Raw genomic sequence first — 18,853 nt, 5'->3', positions numbered from 1 at the left:
ATATAAATTAGCATATTGTTATCTTGTAATTTTGTGTCAAGGTATTAGTTTCCTCAATTGTTAAAGTAAATGTTGCAGCATGAAAGCACTAAGATAATTGAGATTGAGTTAGATATCAGGCTTTAAGATGATTGAAAAACTGATTGTGCTTTTGTGGACCACCCCTCCAGGAGTGCCTTTCGACAGGGTCTGGTCACTGGGAGTAAGCCTATAATTCATCCCATTTTACACTGGCTTCTGCAGCGGACCAATGAGCTTAAAAAAAGAGCATATCTGGCTCGCTTCCTTGTCAAGGTGGAGATCCCTGCTGACTTTCTGCAGGATGATGTGGTGGCAGACACTTATCATCAGGTTCAGTAATTACATCTTTAATTTAAAATGTGAATGATTAAAATTTCTTAGCATGGATGTTTCTTTAATTTAATCATTACTTTGATCTGATGCTTATTTATATTACATAAAACATACTGAACCTTAACTGGATTTGAACAGTTTCAAAGTATGAATGAACAGAACAGTCTAGTTGGTTTAAATCTAGGAAACCCTAAAGTTGGCAGAAACGTTTTAAAGAATTGTTCTGGTTTTTGTTTGCAGTATGAAGAATTGGTGGAAGGGTTCAAAACCTTGCACAGGGAATGTGAACAATTGAAGAACTCTGGTTTTTCAACTGCTGAAATAAGAAGGGTAAGTAGTAAATAAATTTCAGCAAAGGCACAAAGACTTACTTTGCAAAGGCATTTGGTAATCTTTTACATGCAAGAGCCTTAAATGCAATTAAGTTGAGAACCTCAAATGTAAATCATTTTATTAATATTTAGAAAACATATGCCATTTTGTCCTTATCATCCTTTTAATGAAATTACTTTGAGAGTGTAATGACGTAAGCTGATGCTGTGTCCATCTTGTTCGTGAAAGTGCATCTCTCAAGTCAGTCTGTGGAGAAACTTAGCTACAGTTATTGATTAATCTTCGCATGGTTTGCCAACTCCTCTTGATTGAAGCTATAAGCTGTACCTTGGGTGGAATGACAGAAAAGAAAGAAGGATATAAAGACAATTTGCACTTATATAGCACCTTTAACATAGTAAAACGTCCCAAGGTGCTTCACAGGAGCGATTATCAAACAGGATTTGACACTGAGCCACATAAGGACATATTAGAGCTGGTGACAAAATGAGTGATCAAAGAACTAGGTTTTAGTGAGCACCTTAAAGGAGGGAAGAGAGAGATGGAGAGGTTTAGGGAGGGAATTGTAGAGCTTAGGGCCTAAGCGGCTGAAAGCATGGCCAACAATGATGGAGCGAAGAAAATTGGGATGTTCAAGAGGCCAGAATTGGAGGAATGCTGAGATCTCAGAGGGTTGTAGAGCTGGAGAACATTACAGGAGGGGCAAGGTCATGTAGGGAATTTGAAAATAAGGATGGGAATCTTACAATGACTAAATTAAATGTTTTATCAAAGCATAGGGCGTGTCCATATTTGTGAAATATTTCAATTTGTAATGAGAAGGCAATTCTCTTCTGTATATTCAGCCATTTCAGTTAAGAACCTTGGTTAGACTGCACCTGGAGTACTGTGTGCAGTTTTGGTCCCCTTACCTTAGGAAGGATATTATTGCCATAGAGTGAGTGCAACGAAGGTTCATCAGACTTGTTCATGGGATAGCAGGACTGTCCTATGAAGAGAGATTGGGGAAACTGAGCCTATATTCTCTGGAGTTTTGAAGAATGAGAGGTGATCTCATTGAAACCTACAAAAATTTTTAACGGGATAAACTGGGTTGATGCAGGTAAGATGTGTCCCCTTGGTTGGGGAGTCTAGAACCAGGGGACACAATTTCAAAATAAGGGGGAAGCCACTTAGGGCAGAGATGAGGAGAAATTTCTTTATTCAGAGAGTTGTGAATCTTTGGAATTCTCTACCCCAGAGGGCTGTGGAAGCTCAGTCATTGAGTATGTTTAAAGTAGAGATTGACAGATTTCTAAATACCAATGACATAAAGGGATATGGGGATAGTGTGGGGAAAAAAGCATTGAAGTGGATGATCAGCCATGATCGTATTGAATGGCGGAGCAGGCTCCATGGGGTGAATGGCCTACTCTTGCTCCTATGTTCCATCACTTTTACTATAGTCAATCAAAAAAAATGTGGATATGAAGTGCCTTCTAGCGCTTATATGAAGTAATTGGAACCAATTTTTAATTGTTTACAATGGCAAAGTACATGCAGTGTCTGTACTTGTGGGAGCAAATGTTACAGTGAACTACCTAGCACACTGCTCCCAAACCTATGTCATGCTTTTACCACTGTAGGTTAACTATTTTTAAATCCGTAATAAATGATCTGTAGTTTGTAATAGTATGGCTACCTGCTGTACTATATATCTCTGCGCCTGTTCCAGAGACCTAAACGAAGACAAGTAGCATGTACAAGTGAGAATATATGATAGGAGACATTCACACAAGACCAATCTATGGCTCCAGTATCCCTCTTCCCACCCCCCACTCCCACCCAAGGTCAGATCACTGGCGGTCTTCCTTTCCAGTTCCGTTGGTTTATCTGTTACACTGTCAAATCTTTTATTCAAAACATATTCTAAATGTTAAAGTTCCTGCCACTTATGTAAGTTTATTTTCTCCTGATACCATGTTACTTTTGCGACTGGTCATTGTCACATCTGGTGAGTTTGACAACCTGTTTCCACATTTTTCAGATTTGGAGTTAAGAAAGAATAGCACAAATAGACCCATTTTCCCATTTAATTTAGCTAGTATTCTCCTTGCATACCTTGGCGAGCATCTTGCTAGACATGAAAATGCTGGAAATGCTCAACAGGTCAGGCAACATCAGTGGAGAGAGAAACAGAGACTTAGATTTCATGGTCAGTAGCGACGCAATGACGCTTGCCACTGACCTTAAAGAAGGCTGCCCACAAAGATCTAGCACTCTAAGTGGCGTGGATTTCCCTTTTTCCAACATCAGTTTGAATCTGGCATAAAATTGAGCGGATCACCAGGTGTGCAGCAACAGCGATGTCATAAGCAGGGTTAACAGCCACTCGCATTGAAGTATTTACACAGACAACAAACCTGGAAGTAAAAACCACTGAGTCCCTTCACTTTTAATTTACATTTTACAAATAGCGAAATAAATGATTGGGGAGGCGGTAGCGTAGTGGCAATGTCACTGGACTAGTAATCCAGAGCCCAGGCTAACGGCAGATGGTGAAATTTGAATGCAATTAATATATCTGGAATTAAAAAGCTAGTCTAATGATGACCATGAAACCATAGTTGGTTGTTGTAAAAACCCATCTGGTTCACTAATATCCTTTAGGGAAGGAAATGTGGCCGACATATGACTGCAGCCCCACAGCAATGTGATTGACTCTCAAAATGCCCTCTGATATGGCCTAGCAAGCCACTCAGTTCAAGGGCAATTAGGGATGGGCAATAAATACTGGCCTATCCAGAGACGCCCACATCCGACAAACGAATTTAAAAAAAACATACACTTGAAGTTAGTTAGAAGCTAAAATATCATGTATTTTTTTAAAAGTTTATTTAAGAGCAAAGTTCTGTGGATGCTTGAAATCTGAAATAAAAACAGAAAATTTTGGAAATACTCAGGTCTGGTAGCATCTCTGGAGAGAGAAACAAAGTTAACATTTCAGGTCGATGACCCTTCATCAGAACATTTCTGGTGTTTAATTCCAGACAGTTGTTAGTTTCAGAGGAGTAATAATAGCGAATGCTGAAAGTTCCACCGTCGTAACTACGGCCTGGATTTCATGCAGTGAGTAAACATTTCAGGTCAATGACTTTTTGTCAAAACTGGAAAAAAGTTGGAGATATAACCAGTTTTAAGCAAGTACAGAAACAGGGAAGGTGAGAGAGCAGGGAAGAGCAAAAGGGAAGGTGTCTGATCGGGTGAAAAGCAGGAGAGATTAAATGACAAAAGGGATGATGGTGCAAGGCAAAAGGAGATGGTAATGGGACAAGTAAAGAAATAAAAATGGGTCTAGAGGAGGTGTAAATGGGAATAGCAGAATCATCAGCTGCCATCTGAAAAAAAACTGAGTGCAGAGGTTATGATCTGAAATTGTTAAACTCAATGTTGAACATCCATGGCGAAAAGGAGAGAGTTAGGACCAGGAAACGACGTCTTCTCACTTACATCTGCCACTCCTGACGAGCTCTGCCACTTCAACATTTCCTGACCTTAATCCTCTCATTTTCACCACGGATATCCAATCCCTCTTCACCACCATCTCCCATCAAGACTGCCTGAGGGCTCTCCATTTCTTTCTTGAACAAGGCCTGTCCAGTCCCCATCCATCACCACACTCCTCCACTTGACAGAACTTGTTCTCATGTTGAACTTGTTCTCATGTTGAACTTGTTCTCATGTTGAACTTGTTCTCCTTTGACTCCTCTCACTTCTTCCAAATAAAGAGTGTTGCTCTGGGAGCTCATATAATTCCTAGCCACGCCTTCCTTTTCATGGGATATGTTTGACTTTCTTTGTTCCGGTCCTATCCAGGTCCCCTCCCTCACTTCTTTTTCTGGTATATTGGTGACTGTTTTGGTGTCATTTCCTGCTGTCACCGTGAGCTGGAAAATTTCATCAACTTTGCTTCCAATTTCCACCCTTCCCTTGCCTTCACGTGGTCCATCTTTGACTCTTTCCTTCCCTTCCTTGAGGTCTCTGCCTTCATTTCTGAAGATCAGCTGTCCACTATAAGCCATTAACTCCTTTTCTCTCTACAGATGCTGCCTGAGCCTCCTAGTTTCCAGCATTTTCTGTTTTTATTTCAGATTCCCTGCATTTGCAGTATTTTGCTTTTGCTAATCATACTTAACGTAAAGGATTGTAGAAGAGCACCTATGCCCTACAAGTCCACGATACAAACATTCTTATACTGAAATTGTGTGCCACTGAGACCAGCAAATAGGTTTGTCTTTGTTTTTCCAAAATAATTTTTAGCTGTAAATAAGGGAAATGTATGTTATCAGAATTTTTAAAAATGTCACAACACACTGGAATTTGCACCCAATTTATATATGTAGATATTAATAGGTAGAGGTTTCAGTTAGGAATTTTATATGCTTAAAGAAAACCTCAACATGTTCATGCTTAAATGGAATAGGCACTGCATGGTAAAATTTTTGCTTTGGATTTGCAGGATATAAATGCGATGGAGGAAGAGAAGGATCAACTCATTAAGCGAGTGGAACGTCTAAAGAAAAGGGTATAATCTATTTATCTTGTAAGGATACTGTTTCTTTGGCCATACTTTGATGCACATCACATGGAAAAAATATGTCTGGACTGAAGGAGCATGTTACTTGCTTAAGGAAGGCATTGAATAACACATTTGAGTAAATTGAGACATGCTGGGAGAGTTGCCAATCTCCACAAGGAATTGCACTCTTAATGTGGGCATGTTGATATAATTAGTGTGAATTCCATACTGTCATCTGCAGCTCTTTATTGATAGTAAAAGCAACCTGTGACATTTGAGTTTGGTCATATTTTCTGAAGACATTGATAGTAAAAGCAACGTTTGCATGTTTTCACTAGGTGGACACAGTGTCAAATCACCAGCGCATGTTAGAGATGGCAAGACAGCTTCGTGTGGAGAAAGAGAGGGAAGAATCTTTAATGCAGCAAAAGCAGGAACAGAAAAATCAGGTAATTTATAATGCATATAGTGTACAAGCTGTATAGGGAAATACATATGAGGTCTGGGATATCTTCATATAGCAATTATTTTTATTTATATAGCATCTTTAGAACATTAAATGTCATCGTCTTCTTTGGCCTCCTTGTCTCGAGAGACAATGGGTAAGCGCTTGGAGGTGGTCAGTGGTTTGTGAAGCAGTGCCTGGAGTGGCTATAAAGGCCAATTCTAGAGTGACAGACTCTTCCACAGGCGCTGCAGATAAAATTGGTTGTCGGGGCTGTTACACGGTTCGCTCTCTCCTTGTGCTTCTGTCTTTTTTCCTGCCAACAGCTAAGTCTCTTCGACTCGCCACTCTTTAGCCCCGCCTTTATGGCTGTCCGCCAGCTCTGGCGATCACTGGCAACTGACTCCCACAATGTCACAGGACTTCATGTCGCGTTTGCAGACGTCTTTAAAGCGGAGACATGGACGGCCGGTGGGTCTGATACCAGTGACGAGCTCGCTGTACAATGTGTCCTTGGGGATCCTGCCATCTTCCATGCGGCTCATATGGCCAAGCCATCTCAAGCGCCGCTGACTCAGTAGGGTGTATATGCTGGGGATGTTGGCCGTCTCGAGGACATCTGTGTTGGAGATACGGTCCTGCCACCTGATGCCAAGGATTCTCCGGAGGCAGCAAAGGTGGAATGAATTGAGATGTCGCTCTTGGCTGACATACGTCGTCCAGGCCTGGCTGCCAGAGAGCAAGGTACTGAGGACACAGGCTTTTGATACACTCGGACTTTTGTGTTCCGTGTCAGTGTGCCATTTTCCCACACTTTCTTGGCCAGTCTGGAAATAGCAGCGGACGCCTTTCCCATGCGCTTGTTGATGTTTGCATCGAGAGACAGGTTACTGGTGATAGTTGAGCCTAGGTAGGTGAACTCTTGAACCACTTCCAGAACGTGGTCGCCGATATTGATGGATGGAGCATTTCTGACATCCTGTCCCATGATGTTCGTTTTCTTGAGGCTGATGGTTAGGCCAAATTCGTTGCAGGCAGCCGCAATCCTGTCAATGAGTCTCTGCAGGCAGTATTCTGTGTGGGATGTTAATGCAGCATCGTCAGCAAAGAGGAGTTCCCCAATGAGGACCTTCCGTACTTTGGTCTTTGCTCTGAGGTGGGCAAGGTTGAACAACCTGCCACCTGATCTTGTGTGGAGGAAAATTTCTTTTTCTGAAGACTTGAACGCATGTGAGAGCAGCAGGGAGAAGAAGATCCCAAACAGTATAAGTGCGAGAACACAGCCCTGTTTCACGCCACTCAGGATAGGAAATGGGTCTGATGAGGCACCGCTATGCTGAATTGTGCCTTTCATATTGTCATGGAATGAGGTGATGATATTTAGTAGCTTTGGTGGACATCCAATCTTTGCTAGTAATCTGAAGAGACCACGTCTGCTGACGAGGTCAAAGACTTTGGTGAGATCAATGAAAGCAACGTAGAGGGGCATCTGTTGTTTGTGGCTTTTCTCCTGTAGCTGGCGAAGGGAGAACAGCATGTCAATGTTTGGATTTCTCTACTCGAAAGCCCCACTGTGCCTCAGGGTAGACCTGCTCAGCCAGCTTCTGGAGTCTGTTTAAAATGACTCGAGTGAAGACTTTCCCCACTATGCTGAGCAGGGAGATTCCACGATAGTTGTTGCATTCACCGCGGCCACCCTTGTTCTTTATAGAGGGTGATGATATTGGCATCGCGCATGTCCTGTGGTACTGCTGCCTCATCCCAGCACAGGCAAAGCAGTTCATAGAGTGCTGAGAGTATAGTAGGCTTAGCACTCTTGATTATTTCAGAGGTAATGCCGTCCTTCCCAGGGGCTTTTCCACTGGATAGAGAATGAGTGGCATCACTGAGTTCCGATTTTGTTGGCTGTTCGTCCAGCTCATCCATGACTGGCAGAGACTGGGCTGCATTGAGGGCGGTCTCAGTGACTACACTTTCCCTGGAGTACAGTTCTAGGTAGTGCTGCACCCAGTGGTCCATTTGCTTGCATTGGTCAGTGATCGTGTCCCCTGATTTAGACTTGAGGGGGTGGGGGGAGGGGGGCGGCGATCTTCTTGATGGTTGGCCCAAAAGCTCTCTTAATGCCATCATACATTCCTCTGATGTTTCCGGTGTAGGAGGCCAGCTGACTACAACTGCATAGGTGTTGCCAGTAGTTATTTGCACAGTGCCTGGCTGTTCTTTGTGCAGCGCTTCTGGCTACTTTAAGTGCTACGGATGTTAACTCGCTGGGGCTTTCTTGTAGTTCAACAGTGCAATGCGCTTGGCGGCTATGACAGGTTCCAGCTCTTCAAAATGAGATTGAAACCAGTCTGCATTCTGCTTCTCACGTTTGCCATAGGTGGGCATTGCTGAGTCATAGATGGCATCTCTGATGTGGGCCCACTTGGTCTCTGCATCCCCTGTAGGAGTGTTTTGAAGGGCTTTTTCAAGTGAATTTAGAAACTTATGTAACAGCTGTGGATAAGAAATTCTGTTAGTGTTGATGCGCGGGCAGCCCTTCTGCTTGGAGTGATGTAGCTTCTTTGGTTTGAGTCGAACATTGCTGCACACCAGGAAGTGGTCGGTGTCGCAGTCCACACTGTGGAAGCTGCGTGTGATTTGGACACTGTTTATAGAGGCTCGCCTTGTGACGATGAGGTCCAGCTGGTGCCAACGACGTGATCTTGGGTATAAATGTACTACAGCAATTTGCAGGAGAAAATACAAGGACTGAATAGCATCAGTAGGTAGGAGTAGGGAAGTGACTGATGTCATGATTGGAGAAGTTTTGAGCCTTTTGCAAGTGGGAGGAGCGGTCAGTGTAGGCTGAGTTTAAGTACAAAATTAGAGCTGCAGATGAGGGTTGTACAGGATGTCTTAGTTACAAGAGTGAAGGTACATGGCAGTGTGTCATGCTTTACAAGGTTGGAGAAGTAAGAAGGAGTGGGCCTGTGGAGGGATTTTTAAACAAGGATTTTGAATTTAATGGATTGTATGATAGAGGACCAATGAAAGCTTTGGCCTGGATTTTGCAGGGGCTTCTGATTGTGAACTATCAGCGTTTGCTGCCATTACTCCTCTGAAACTGACCATAACTTCAGGATTTAGTGCATTAGCAGATTAATATGGAAATCCTGAAGTTGTGGTGGGTTACTCATTGCTCCACTACAGGCCCTGACCCTGCCCCCCTGCAGAACCAGCAATCATTGAAATCAGGTTTTGTGGCAAAACCTTCCCTTTTCTGCTCTCACATCATTTAGAAACCCCATAAAAGATTGCATCTTGTTCAATGAGATGTAACTGGGTTTTAATGGCGTTCTGAGTAATAATTATGGGTGAATAATAGCTCTGGCTCTGAATTTTTTTTTGTATTTATGGAGTGTTAATAAATGTCTCCATTATGATAACTTACTAGATTTTTTAAACTACATTTTTATGGCGTTTTCCATAATATTTCAGCTTTTTCCTTCAAATCTGTGTGTGCGCCAATCCTAATATTGCTCTATGTAAAATTTTCAAAAATGTATTTGATTTTAGTGCTTTTCATTTCCTGGTTGGCTGGCTGTGAGAATTCTTTTATGAGATTGGCTGCTTGGACAGCTTGATGTCATCACTGCATCTTCACGCCGGGAATCTTCATTAAACTATGTCACAATCAGTTGCATGTCAAGAGAGTTAAAGTTCTCACCACAGAGATCGCTACATCTCTCCACGAGGCATTCTTTGAGGTTACTGGCGAGCTCCACTGCTTCGCCACTGGTTGCAAACTCTGGGCCTTTATATCTATTGTGGCAAATTTGGCAGGAGGGATATAACCTAACATGAGACGGCACAGTGGCGCAGTGGTTAGCAACGCAGCCGCACAGCTCCAGCGACCCGGGTTCAGTTCTGGGTACTGCCTGTGCGGAGTTTGCAAGTTCTCCTTGTGTCTGCGTGGGTTTCCGCTGGGTACTCCGGTTTCTTCCCACAGCCAAAGACTTGAAGGTTGATAGGTAAATTGGCCATTGTGTAGGTAGGTGGTAGGAGAATTGAGGGAAGGTGGGGATGTGGTAGAGAATATGGGATTAAATGTAGGATTAATATAAATGGGTGGTTGTTGGTCGGCACAGACTCGGTGGGCCGAAGGGCCTGTTTCAGTGCTGTATCTCTATGAGACATTCAAATCTTCAAGCTGTGATATCTATTGAGATCTTGGACAACTGGCTACTGACTCTTCCTAGAGTAATAGATTGTTCAGCTATTCTCCTGCAGTGATCATATAGTCATATAGCATGGGACAAGAAACTATTGAGTTTTAGATCCTGTCTGCATCATCTTCAGGCATTTCTCTGTAAGGCGGGGCACAGGAGAAAATCCGTTCAAAGTCTTATGCACACTGTATCTAATGCAGGCTTTGATTGGTGTAAGCCTGCAATGTATTGCTTATTTGTGTCCCAGCTACAGCAAGTATGTGACCTGAAGACACCAGGAAGTAACTTTAAAAAAGACATTCATAACTTCTCAAAAATACACCAACCAATTGTACTACATGCGTGTAAGTCATCAGCTATATGTTGTGCATTTTATAACTTGCTCTAATTTACATTTTAAAGATGATGTCCATGAAACATAAAAGATTGTTTAGAACATTCTAGAAATCGTGGGAGTAAATAGTGTCTGTTCTCAATCTTTTTAATAAAGGAATTTTCAGCAATGTGCAGTTTTTATTATATTGGACTTCTACGTTTTATGTTTTCTTCTGCAGTTATTCCATGCAGAGCAAAGGCTGCAGAGAGCACAACAGCAGTTGAAGGACCTTCGGCAGGCTTCAGCAGATGCAAAGCCTGAAAGTAAGTGCGATATGAAACTACAAACTTAGGAAGCAGTATCAGATTGACAAATTAAAACAGTAGAAAGAATGGCTCTGGATACATACCAAAAAAGACTAGAAAACATGTCACTAAACTATTCTGCATTGCATTAAGGATATCAGTGGACTAGTGGCAGCACCTGAGTATCTCCTCCTTCAGACCAGTAACTGTTATTGTTCATCCAAGTCCCCTTAGATTTCTTCTGATTGAAACATGTAGATTGTAGAACGCCTGTTTATTGAATGCTTAGTAATTCAAGAGCAACAATAGTTAGAAGAAACTCTTTGAAAAAGAACAAGTAAAGTCTGAGAAAATGACTGTCAACTTCAGGACAATGGAGTTAATAGAAAATGCAGCCTGTAGGCCTTTCTATATGAAGTATTTTTTCAAGGAATGCTCTTGGCCATTAATCTGTCTATGCAATTAAATAGATCAAACCACTTCTTAATCGCTAAAATTATAAATTTTCTTGAACTATTTTAGGTAAAAGTATTACATAGTGTGTTGCTAAGACATACAAACTGAAAAGATCTTTGGTCTCAACTACTGGGAAGAAATGTGGTACTGTCACTGCCCTGTGCTTCTAGAAGGCTGATAAATTATTCAGGATTCCAGCCTCTGATTCTTATTCAGTGATCCCAGCTGAAAAGTACCAGTATGTACATATTGTTGAGAACAGGTTGGGACTACCTCACTAATTGTCACTATCTAGCTTCTCATGTGATAAACAGCAATTTGGACAAGGTACTGGAGGGCTGTGCAGTCGTAGAATCAAGAATCAGAATGTTGCAGCACAGAATCAGGCCATTCAGTCCTTAATGCATATGCTTTTCTTCATTTAACCTAATCTCATTTTTCTTGCTTCCGTTGGCAGGTCACCCCTTAATCTTCTCAGCTTTAGTGAAAAAAGTCAGCATGACTGACTAACAGTTAATAATTGGGTCTGTTACAGATTTCAGGGCAAGTAAAGGAAGATGACAGCATTTTATGCAAACTAAGAAGGGTGTGTACTTTATTGAATGCTCGGTAATTTGTTCTGAAAATGTGGGTGGTGCTAGCAATCTGCATTTGTTGCCCATCCCTAGTTACCCTGAAGGTGGTTGTGGCCTTGTTCTTGTGCTGATGAGCTCCCGCAATGTTAGATAGGATCTTGACCCAGAAGGACTGAAGAAATAGCAGTTTATGTCCAAGTCTGGATAGTTTATGAATTTAAGGTGATGGTGTTTCCAGAATCTTGGTGGTAGATTCACAGGGCTAGAAAGTATGTCAAATTAAGCTTGGTGAGTTGCTGTACATCTACACGCGGAAGGAGGAGAGAGCAGAAATTGGCGGCCCATCTCACTGCTTAATGTTGACTACAAGAGTCTGTCCAAAGTCATAGCCAGTCGAGTCAAGTCTGCTCCGGAGTTGGTGATCCACCCTGATCAGACCTGTATTATACCCGGCAGGAAGATCTCCGATAGCCTCGCGCTACTCAGGGATACGATCGCCTATGTACGGGACAGGAGGGTGGACACCTGCCTCATCAGCCTGGACCAGGAGAAGGCTTTTGACAGGATATCGCACACCTACATGATGGACGTGCTTTCCAAAATGAGGTTTGGGGCGGGAATCTGCAATTGGATCAAACTGCTCTACACAAACATCAGTAGCGCAGTCTCAATCAATAGGTGGGAATCGGAAAGTTTCCCGATCCAATCTGGAGTCAGACAGGGCTGTCCTCTCTCCTTGGTCTTGTTTGTTTGCTGTATTGAACCCTTTGCTGAGTCTATTAGGAAGGATGCGAGCATAAGAAGGGTGACAATCCCAGGCAGTGGAGGCACTCAGGTTAAAACCTCCCTGTACATGGATGACGTCGCCGTCTTCTGCTCGGATCCGCTGTTTGTGCGCAGACTGTTGAACATCTGCGACCAGTTTGAACTGGCCTCGGGAGCCAAAGTTAACCATGGCAAGAGCGAGGCCATGTTCTTTGGGAACTGGGCTGACCGATCCAGAATAGTGTCACTACGTGCTGAGGTTCTATCTGTCCCCGGTGTTGTGAAGGATGGGCCTGGTCACATTGCCATGGAACGCTCCATCCAGTTCGACTGTGCCGTACCACCTATCCTTCGTGGAGCAGTTTCTGTGGGAAAACCCCTTTGACCACCGATCCATCAGGCAGTGGTCTGCATGGAATGTCCTTAAGGCCCTACGTGAAAAGGAGACAGTGGATCCTGTCGGATGGTTCCCCGAGCAGACCGCCAAAGTCATTTGGCGGAATGCCTCGTCACCAGAACTTTCAAACAAGCACCAAGATGTAGCTTGGCTGGTGGTGAGAAGACCCCTCCCCGTCAGATCCTTCCTGCACACCCGAAGTCTCACCCCCTCCGCACAATGCCCCCGCGGTGGCTGTGGTGGGGAAGAGACGGTCGCCCACCTCCTTCTGGAATGTGTCTTTGCAAAGCAGGTGTGGAAAGAGATGCAGTGGTTTTTGTCGAGGGTCATCCCAAACAGTTCTGTAACACAGGAGTCTGTGCTCTACGGGCTGTTCCCAGGGATGCACACCGAGACAAGCATCAACTGCTGCTGGAGGACTATCAGTTTGGTGAAAGACGCCCTTTGGTCTGCCCGAAACTTGCTGGTCTTCCAGCGCAGAGTTGTCCATGACAAAATGTTGCAGACTGGTACATTCCAAGGTCCAGGGCTACGTGCTGAGGGAAGCACTAAAGCTTGGGGCAGCCGCAGCAAAGGCTCAATGGGGAAAGACCACTGTGTAAGGTCCCCCCACCAAGCTGAACTGAGGGGCTGGATCCATGGGAAACCCCTCGAACTGTGGGGAAAATTTTGTGTGCTGTAAAATGTAAAAATGTATATGGCATGACAAATGAAATGGAAGGGTTGGGAGGCAACTCATGATTGTATTGAAGGAAACTGATCACCTTTGCACTTTGTATTTTTTGACTTGGTGCTGTCTGAAACTGTTTGGTAATGTATTTTTTACAGATTTTTATGAATAAAGTATATTTTGGAAATTAAAAAAAAGCATTCTGTAGATGCTAAATACTGCAACTGCAGTGCACCCATGGTGGAGAGAGTGAATATTGTAAGGTTGCCAATCAAGAACATTGTTGAGTTTGTTGCAGCCACACCCATTCAGACGAATGATGAGTAGTTCATGATACTCTTGACTTCAGCCTTGTAGATGGTGGACTTTTTGCTTTTATTCATTCAAGGAATGTGAGCATCACTGGCTAGGCCAGAATTTATTGCCCATCCCTAATTGCCCTTGAGAAGGTGGCAGCGAGCCGCCGCCTTGAACCGCTACAGTATTGTTAGGAGGGCTGTTCCAAGATTTTGACCGAGAGACAGTGAAGTGACTTTGAAGGATCAGCAGGTTATACATTACAGAGTATCCAGCATCTGCCCTGTTCTTGTAGCCAGGTTGTTGATGAAGTTGGTTCAGTTAAGCTTCGGGTCAGTGGTAATTTCTAAGATGTTGATGGTGAGGAACTTAGTGAGGGGTAATGATGGTGCTGCTGAAGATCAAGGAGCAGTGGTTGTGTTTTTCTTTATAAAACCAAAATACTGCAGATGCTGGAAATCTGAAACACAAACAAGAAATGCTGGAAATACTCAGCAGGTCTGGCAGCATCTGTGGAGAGAGAAGCAGAGTTAACGTTTCAGGTCAGTGACCTTTCATCAAAATTTTGTTTGTGTTTTTTCTTGTTGGGGATTATCATTGCCTGGCATGTATGTGGTTCAAATGTTACCTACCACTTGTCAGATAAAACATGGACGTTGTCTGGGTCCTGTTGTAGGCTGGCATGGGCTGCCTCATTATTGGAGTCGTTAGGAATGGAGAAGAACACCATAGAATTGTCAGCAAAATTCCCACAGAATTGAATATTTTGTAATCATTTTTAGTCAATATTCGCTACTATCTTGTGATTAGAGTTGTTTATCTCCTTGCAGCTAAGCAGAAAAGGGATAGTAGTTTCTTTTTCTGTAAATGATGCCCTGTGCTTGGCCAGTAGAAGGCACACTTGCTTCATAGTGACGTAGAGAATTATTTTACTATTTCTTCAACAAGTTGAGGTGACCTACCTAGCAGCCTGACTTAGGATTATTAAATTTTTTCCACTTTGATGGCTGGTGGATTGAAGCATACATGAGTGCTGGTGCTGAAACTTGTGACCATTGAAGGCTCAAAGTTATCATCCTGAGTAATACAGTTCTGAACTTTTAGAAACCAAAAATAAAATTATTCAAAACAACAATCAGCTGATGTGTGTAATTTTATTTGAGATTAAAATGTTTAACTCTTAATCGTTGAACTGAATATTAATTTCAGGTTTGATGAAGAGGCTGGATGAGGAAATCAAATTCAACACATATATGGTTTCAGACAAACTTCCCAAGGAACTGGAGAGTAAGAAGAAAACGGTTCATTACTTACAAAAAGTGGTAGCAGAACCTGCTATGGGACACTCTGACCTCAGTGAGCTTGAAGCTAAGGTGCAGTGATAAGACTATATTGCATTCTTTAGGATGTTGATCACAGTAAATATAGTGTGTGCGCGTGTATGTACAGTTTTCCTAGCTCTTTCCTAGATGAGATCACAATTATCGTGGCCCCCTACCTCAGATATGTTAATTCATCACAGACTCAGGAGACAATCGTTCTTGGTCTGTCAGTTGTAAAGAATAAAACATCATGATGATGAGGAAATGAGGATTGATGTCATCATATTCGCAGGAAAATAGTATTCTTAGGTCATTGCTGTTGTTGACAATTGTGATAGTTACTATGGCAGTTTTATTAATCATAGTAATATTGTTTTTCAGGGAAGGAGTAATGTAAGCAACTGTTTGTAGTTTCCCTGATGGCTTAGTGGTTAAATGCACTGCCCAATTTCATGCTAACCCATACAACCACAACTGATCTCTGCTGGATCAGTAACTGGGGCTTTCTGTTTGTCTTCAGCATCTATTGGTAGTGAAGGGAAAAACCTCCTAATCATTATCCAATAACTCTCAACTTTAAAAAAAAACACATTAGCTACTTTTCAGACTTTTGATTTAATGTCTGTATTTCATGCTGATTTCAGAATTGCTCCCTATAGTTATGAAAGTTACATACTGCAAATTCTGAAATCTAAAAAACATAATGGTTGGAAAAAGCAGGTCCATCAGCACATACCAGGACAAAAGGTATGTTAGTATTTTGGATTTGGAAACTTCATCAGAACTCTTCTGAAATTGTCTTTACCATTTCAGATGCTGATGGACCTGCTGTGTATATCCAGCACTTCTTGCCCATATAGTTCCATAATTATTCTTGCATGTATATCATCTGGTCCTTTCGTCTTAATGAGTGTCCAAATACCCCACCTTTTGAATGCTCATTTGATTATTAAGCTTCAGTTCTTTGCGTTTGCTCAATGTTCAACGACCAGAAATGGTCTGCATCATTTCTATGGTTAGTATTTTGAAAAAAAATCATTTCTGTCACATTTTTTCCCTTTTCTACTGTCACACCTCTGAACTTTTGAGGTGTTCTGTTTGTTCATAAAGTGCTTGTATATAGCACAGTATTACTTTACCATTTTAATGCTGTAATTTGCAGAGGAAAGGTCATATGGGCCAGGACTGGGGGGTGGCGCAGTGGTTAGCACCGCAGCCTCACAGCTCCAGTGACCCGGGTTCAGTTCTGGGTACTGTCTGTGTGGAGTTTTCAAGTTCTCCTTGTGACTGCGTGGGTTTCCGCCGGGTACTCCGGTTTCCTCCCACAGCCAAAGACTTGCAGGTTGATAGGTAAATTGGCCATTGTAAATTGCCCCTAGTGTAGGTAAGTGCTGGAGAATGGTGGGGATGTAGTAGGGAATATGGGATTAATGTAGGACTAGTATAAATGGGTCGTTGTTGGTCAGCACAGACTCGGTGGGCCAACGGGCCTGTTTCAGTGCTGTATCTCTCTCTCTCTATGACTGATACTAGTACAGTTATAATTCTTTATTGTCAACAAGTAAAAGATTAATACATAGGAAGTATTTAAGTGCCAGTTAACGGAACAGAGCAAGAATTGATTTTACCCACTCCACTCTATGTAGAATACAGTGACTCGTTCACCAATACTTTACTCTGGTCAAGTTACAGCTTCCTCACTTACCTTGACTCTACAATCTCCCGATGGACATAGTTCCTCAGTTTGACTGTATAACTATTCCTGCAAAAGTGGTTCTGCTATTAAAGCCTGAGAACAATGAAATGGTACTGCACTAATCAGATTTCAGCTCTCCAGCTTTTGAATCAATTTAACCAGTTGTTTCTTGCCTGGCATTTCAAAGGAGATGTGTGAAACCCATCCCAGCAGGTTAATTTGGTCTTGTTGCTGGTCTGTCTACCTTTCTTTGGCCTCCTTGTCTCGAGAGACAATGGGTAAGCGCCCGGAGTTGGTCAGTGGTTTGTGAAGTAGCGCCTGGAGTGGCTATAAAGGCCAATTCTAGAGTGACAGACTCTTCCACAGGCGCTGCAGATAAAATTGGTTGTCGGGGCTGTTACACGGTTCGCGCTCTCCTTGTGCTTCTGTCTTTTTTCCTGCCAACAGCTAAGTCTCTTCGACTCGCCACTCTTTAGCCCCGCCTTTATGGCTGTCCGCCAGCTCTGGCGATCACTGGCAACTGACTCCCACAACTTGTGGTCAGTGTCACAGGACTTCATGTCGCGTTTGCAGACGTCTTTGAAGCGGAGACATGGACGGCCGGTGGGTCTGATACCAGTGACGAGCTCGCTGTACAATGTGTCCTTGGGGATCCTGCCATCTTCCATGCGGCTCATATGGCCAAGCCATCTCAAGCGCTGCTGGCTCAGTAAGGTGTATATGCTGGGGATGTTGGCCGCCTCGAGGACATCTGTGTTGGAGATACGGTCCTGCCACCTAATGCCAAGGAGTCTCCGGAGGCAGCAAAGATGGAATGAATTGAGACGTCGCTCTTGGCTGACATACGTTGTCCAGGCCTTGCTGCCGTAGAGCAAGGTACTGAGGACGCAGGCTTGATACACTCGGACTTTTGTGTTCCGTGTCAGTGTCCTATTTTCCCACGCTCTCTTGGTCAGTCTGGACGTAGCAGTGGAAGCCTTTCCCATGCACTTGTTGATTTCTGTATCGAGAGACAGGTTACTGGTGATAGTTGAGCCTAGGTAGGTGAACTCTTGAACCACTTCCAGAACGTGGTCGCTGATATTGATGGATGGAGCATTTCTGATGTCCTGTCCCATGATGTTCGTTTTCTTGAGGCTGATGGTTAGGCCAAATTCATTGCAGGCAGCCGCAATCCTGTCAATGAGTCTCTGCAGGCACTCTTCAATGTGGGATGTTAATGCAGCATCGTCAGCAAAGAGGAGTTCCCTGAAGAGGACTTTCCGTACTTTGGTCTTCGCTCTTAGACGGGTAAGGTTGAACAACCTTGATTTTTGATCTTGTTGCTGGTCTGTCTACCAGTTTCTGCCCTTCCATTATTGTGGCCAATCTCTGATATTAACACCTCACCTTCCATATGCAATGTAGAATGGGACAAAACTGTCTGCTAGTTCCTGCTTTTCCATTGTCCCGACTAATTTTCAATATTAGCATATCCTTATTGGACAACACCTCAAGATGTGATTGATCTTGGATCAGAATTTATTTAGATTTAAACTTTATCACTTCAAATGATTCACAATGATTAATATGTCCAAGCAAACAATGTCTGTTTACTCCTATGTCCAATATTGTTACAAAGCTCAGCATTTTGAATAACAACAAAGCTTAAAGAAAATAGAAGGAAAGACTGTGATTTGCATAGTACTTAGTACTTTATGGTGTCATAGTTTCAAAATATGCATTTTAAAATGTGATTAATCTTTGTAAATTACATTTTTTTAAAACAGCATTATGTATAAATTAGGCTTTTAATTGTACCTGAAACTGCGCAGTACTTACAAAGTTGTAGTTTCTCTTTGTAGTCAAAATACATTCAATGTTTTAAGTACCATTATTTAATATATATGCATTATTTAAAATACCATATTCTTAGAAACAGATCATTATTTTGATATCACTGCTTTCAATTTTTAGATCCAGGAGATCAATACACAAATTAATGAACTAATTGAAAAGAGAATGATGAGAAATGATCCAATGGATGACAAGCTTTTCCTTTTTCGGCAACAGGTAAGGATAATGGAACCATTAATATAGAAGATGAATTCCAAACCATTCCATTTCTTAAAAAAAAAATACATATTTGTGTACATGAATTTTGTTCCAATTTT

General features: G+C 42.5%; 1 protein-coding gene across 1 annotated transcript in view; it reads left to right on the top strand.

Moving 5' to 3' along the window:
- ift81 (intraflagellar transport 81 homolog) overlaps window positions 1–18,853 on the top strand; it is a 118,936-nt gene that overhangs the window by 14,535 nt on the left and 85,548 nt on the right. The window contains exons 4-10 of the mRNA XM_068054986.1: window positions 171–351; window positions 595–684; window positions 5,186–5,251; window positions 5,584–5,694; window positions 10,456–10,540; window positions 14,892–15,055; window positions 18,657–18,752. Of these exons, the coding sequence (XP_067911087.1) occupies window positions 171–351; window positions 595–684; window positions 5,186–5,251; window positions 5,584–5,694; window positions 10,456–10,540; window positions 14,892–15,055; window positions 18,657–18,752 (793 nt within the window). The remainder of the gene's footprint in view (window positions 1–170; window positions 352–594; window positions 685–5,185; window positions 5,252–5,583; window positions 5,695–10,455; window positions 10,541–14,891; window positions 15,056–18,656; window positions 18,753–18,853) is intronic.

Source organism: Heterodontus francisci, chromosome 23 (assembly GCF_036365525.1).
Source record: "Heterodontus francisci isolate sHetFra1 chromosome 23, sHetFra1.hap1, whole genome shotgun sequence".
Taxonomy (NCBI): Eukaryota; Metazoa; Chordata; class Chondrichthyes; order Heterodontiformes; family Heterodontidae; genus Heterodontus; species Heterodontus francisci.
Note: the sequence above shows the minus strand (reverse complement) of the source record. Positions and strands in the feature narration are given on the sequence as shown.